Source organism: Hevea brasiliensis, chromosome 18 (genome assembly GCF_030052815.1).
Source record: "Hevea brasiliensis isolate MT/VB/25A 57/8 chromosome 18, ASM3005281v1, whole genome shotgun sequence".
Classification (NCBI taxonomy): domain Eukaryota; kingdom Viridiplantae; phylum Streptophyta; class Magnoliopsida; order Malpighiales; family Euphorbiaceae; genus Hevea; species Hevea brasiliensis.
This window is the reverse complement of record NC_079510.1, coordinates 46,632,531-46,636,559: the sequence shown is the minus strand read 5'-3', so window position 1 is coordinate 46,636,559 and position 4,029 is coordinate 46,632,531. Positions and strand designations below refer to the sequence as shown.

Sequence of the window (4,029 nt, the reverse complement as noted above, 5' to 3'; positions counted from 1 at the left end):
TTTATTTTCGGAAAATCGAACCCGATTTCTAAAATCCGAAATATTTCAAATAATTTCCTAAAATTCAAATAAAATAAAATATCAATATTTAACAAAAAATAATAAATTTAAAAATTAGCGGTGTTACATTTTTTTTATTATTTTTAAAATTTTTATAGGAGATAAAATTGTCAATATTTAAATATTTCAACTTCTTGTATTATGAGATAAACACTCAATCAGGTTACTTAGTCAATAGCTTCTAAATGAATCAATTACACCCTATTTAAATTTGGGTATATTTTATTTTAAACAGTAATTCAGTAATCGAGTATTTGGTTTATAATATAAGATATTAAATTCTTTTAAAAGTTTTAAAAGAATCTATATATGTATATATATGTGCACAAATGTATGACCAACTTATTCCCCCCAAATGTGAAATGAGTATGTAAAAATTTGAATTTTCTAACCTCCTATATTATATATGATATTCAATTATTAGAATACTCTTTATTTTTCCTTTTTTTTTTAAAAAAAAGCAATTATTAGACTACTCGTTCAATAAATTCCAAATAAGTACATTATATCAAGAAATTTATGTGCAAATCTATCTAGTTATATGCCATTGTTTAGTAGTCCAATGATCACCTCATGGTATGAGAGATTAAAGGATAAAACAGTTAAAATTTTTTAAAAAACAATGAAAAATATTTATATTTTATTTTAATATATTTACCTTTTCCATTAATTAATAAAAAAATCGTGTAAGATGCTTGTTATAATTATATCACTCATTTCCTTAATTAATGTACAATAAAAATTTTCACTCCAATTACAATAACAAGACTCGAATATGGTGAAGATCTATTAAAAATGAATGCCAATTAAGATGAGTTGTACCTATGAATTGATAATTGATCAAAAGAGTCGACAAACAATTTAAATTAATTGGACAATCCACATGCTTTAATATGTGCAGTAGTATTGAAGAGGAGAGGAGTCGGGGGGACAAGACATTAATCACGCAGGCGTGGCGCTTTCAAGTCTTCATTTATTATATCTTGAATTTACATTTCTTATTTTGACACATGATACCAATGCGTTTATATATATATATATATTACGTAATTGATGATCTTGTCCCTGCATGCAGCAACCAATATTCACATCTATACCTATTCAGTATAGTCGTAATTGCACACCCATCGTATGCAACTCATAACTAGCTTTATATATATATATATATATATATATATATATATATCCTTTGAAGAGTTGTTTCCAGTTTTCATATTATATATTTGTGCAACTTTAAAAAGAATTAAAACAAATAGAATGAATGATCGAACGATCATATATATCACAAACTATAAGATGTCTAGTCCTAATTTTATAGACATTCAAGAGAAATTCATCTTATATAGGCATAGCTTAATATAAAAGAATTATTTTATTTAAATTTAATTTATTATGAATTTAAGATACAATATATAAATAACACATATTCTTTTATAATAAATACTTTATTTTTATTTCCATAAATATTTTTTATACATTGAAAAGATATATATTACACAAACATCAATATATATATATATATATATATATATATTTTTTTTTTAAATGAGCACACAGACCATAATCCTGGGACTAATTTATTTTTCATTGCACATGCTCTATATATATACGATGGGTATAGTTTTTTTTTTCTTTTTTTTTTTTATGTGTAATATATATTATCATCTCATCATAGATGGAGATGTCATGTATAACATTAATTGATATGGATAGATAAATAGCTAATTGCCATCCTCAATCTGAACTTTCATATGCTCCAAGTATGATTTCCCATTGAGCTTACGAGAGAGGAAATCTTTGACATATTTTTCCATCCCAATTCTTCGAAATAATGGTGGGTTTTGAGGGTTAATCAGACTAGCTGCAGGCCCAACCTCTGCCTCAAATTTGGGGTTGACGAAAAATGCAATAGAAATCCTTTCTTTCTCTGAATTCACTGCTGCCCTGTGCTCGATGCTATGGTAGAGTCCATTGCTCAAAATCTTTAAAAAACCAAAAATAAATAAATAAATAAATGGGTATGTCCACATTAATATCATAAATATAAATATATATGAAAATTTATTTCAAGATATGCACAATCCCTAAAGATCTTTCAAAAGAATAATTGATTAGATCATTGTTAGAAAATGTTAGGAATATTAATAGGTATATGTCATTGCATTATAGGTGCAACTATTATTATTTTAAATTATTTTGTAAAAGGAAATTAAGCCAACAAAATAAACTATGAAGGTGACATTTAGATAGGGTTTCTAGTTTCTATTAAAAAAAAATTAACACACAGACTAGATTCAATATACCACGTGTCTCTTTTTTTTCAAAATTAATTTTTTATACATGACTAATAATTTATTTATTTTTTATAGCATTATAATTAGTGTTTTCTTTCAGGTCAAGAGAGAAAGTTGGAGGCGAAAATTAAATATGACAAACCTCAAGTATGTCTCCCACATTTACTACAAGAGAACCTTCGAGGAAGCTCACAGGGATCCAAACCCCATCCTTTTTAATCTGAAGACCATCCACCCCATTAATCTGATTGAGGATTGTGATGCCAGTTGCATCTGAATGAGGAAAAATGCCAAGAACTAGCTCTGGTTGTGGACATGGAGGATAATATGTCATCCTCACAGATTGCATCCCATCATCGAACATCTCCTCCATCTCCTTTCTGTCCATCTTCAAAGCTTTTGCCATAAACCCAACAAGCTTCATGGATAGTTTTTGCAGTTCGAGTATATAACTTTCCAAGTTATTTCTGTTTGCAGAACACAAAATTAGTTGATAATTAAATAACATAATTATTATTTTTTTATTAAGAGAAAGGAAAAGGTCAAAGAGAGAAGACCTCAGAGATGAAGGGAGCTCTGGGAGAAGGTGAGGCTTTCTCCTATGGATAGGGTTGGTTATCATGGAGAGTCTATCACCCCAATCGAAAATTCCTCCTACTCTGGCCATTGTTCCATACCCTTCAACATCACCTTGCCTTATCTTGTATTTCATTTTCTCTTCTAATGGAAGATTATAAAATTCTTCAATCTCGTTCCTCATATTTTCCAGCAATGAAGAGCTAACTCCATGATTCACCAACTGTTTAAACCCATGTGTATCTCACAGCAGTTAGATTAATATTATTCTATATTGGCTGTATTTGCACTCGTCCTTTTTAAAATCATACAGAAAATTTTTAATAAAATTAACAAATAAACATGGAAGTGTGCAAGTTTATCCAAAATCTTATATTAATCATTTACGAAAACTCTAGGCGCTTTCCTCTCCGTATTATTGGATTCTTGAAATCAAATATATATACAACTACTTGAAGCTCTAACAAATGATGGAAGAAATTAAAAACCAGGAAAAAGAAAGATAAAATTGAGAAAAAAATGGAAGAAACTTGGAAAAAAGAAAAAACCTGGAAGAGGCCCCATTCTTTGCAAGTAGAGTGCAACTTCTCAAGCTCCAACTCTGCAGTTTCCTCTGAAAACAGGAGTTTCAAGTCAATAGTGGGAACTGATGGAAAGCAATCTGCAGGCTTGAAGATTCCTTGATCAGATTGAACATAGCTTTGAGGGACTGAGACGAAAGGCTGTTTGATGAGCTCCTGAACACTGACCACAGGGGGGAAGTTGTCAACGGTGGCAGTAGCAGATGCCATATTTAGCTTAGAAAGAGTAGTGTGCAGCTATAGCACCATTTGATTGGAGCTGCATGCTTAGATAGCCACAATAATTAGATAAATAATTTATGATAAAACTAATTAAAATTTTCCAAGTCTTTCACTCACCTTTAACACACGTCATCTTTAAGGATATGTATGTAGCAACTAGCAAGAACCAAATGAGTTAAGCTTGATCCGTCTTTTGACGGAAAATAATTTATTTTTGAAATATATTTTGAGGAACTTTCTTTTTATGAAAAATGGAATTATTCTCTGTTAATTTTTGAACATTAGAAAATATTTTT

The 4,029-nt window shown here is 29.2% G+C and overlaps 1 protein-coding gene across 1 annotated transcript; it reads right to left on the bottom strand.

The window, feature by feature from the left end:
* Positions 1-1,606: 1,606 nt before the first annotated feature.
* On the bottom strand, positions 1,607-3,769 carry LOC110668599 (oxoglutarate-dependent flavonoid 7-O-demethylase 1). Its single transcript, XM_021829928.2, has 4 exons — positions 3,479-3,769; positions 2,912-3,153; positions 2,497-2,821; positions 1,607-2,042 (listed from the first exon to the last, which is right to left on the bottom strand). The coding sequence occupies exons 1-4, from the start codon at positions 3,719-3,721 to the stop codon at positions 1,782-1,784; spliced, it is 1,071 nt and encodes a 356-aa protein (XP_021685620.2). The 5' UTR covers positions 3,722-3,769; the 3' UTR covers positions 1,607-1,781.
* Positions 3,770-4,029: the final 260 nt, after the last annotated feature.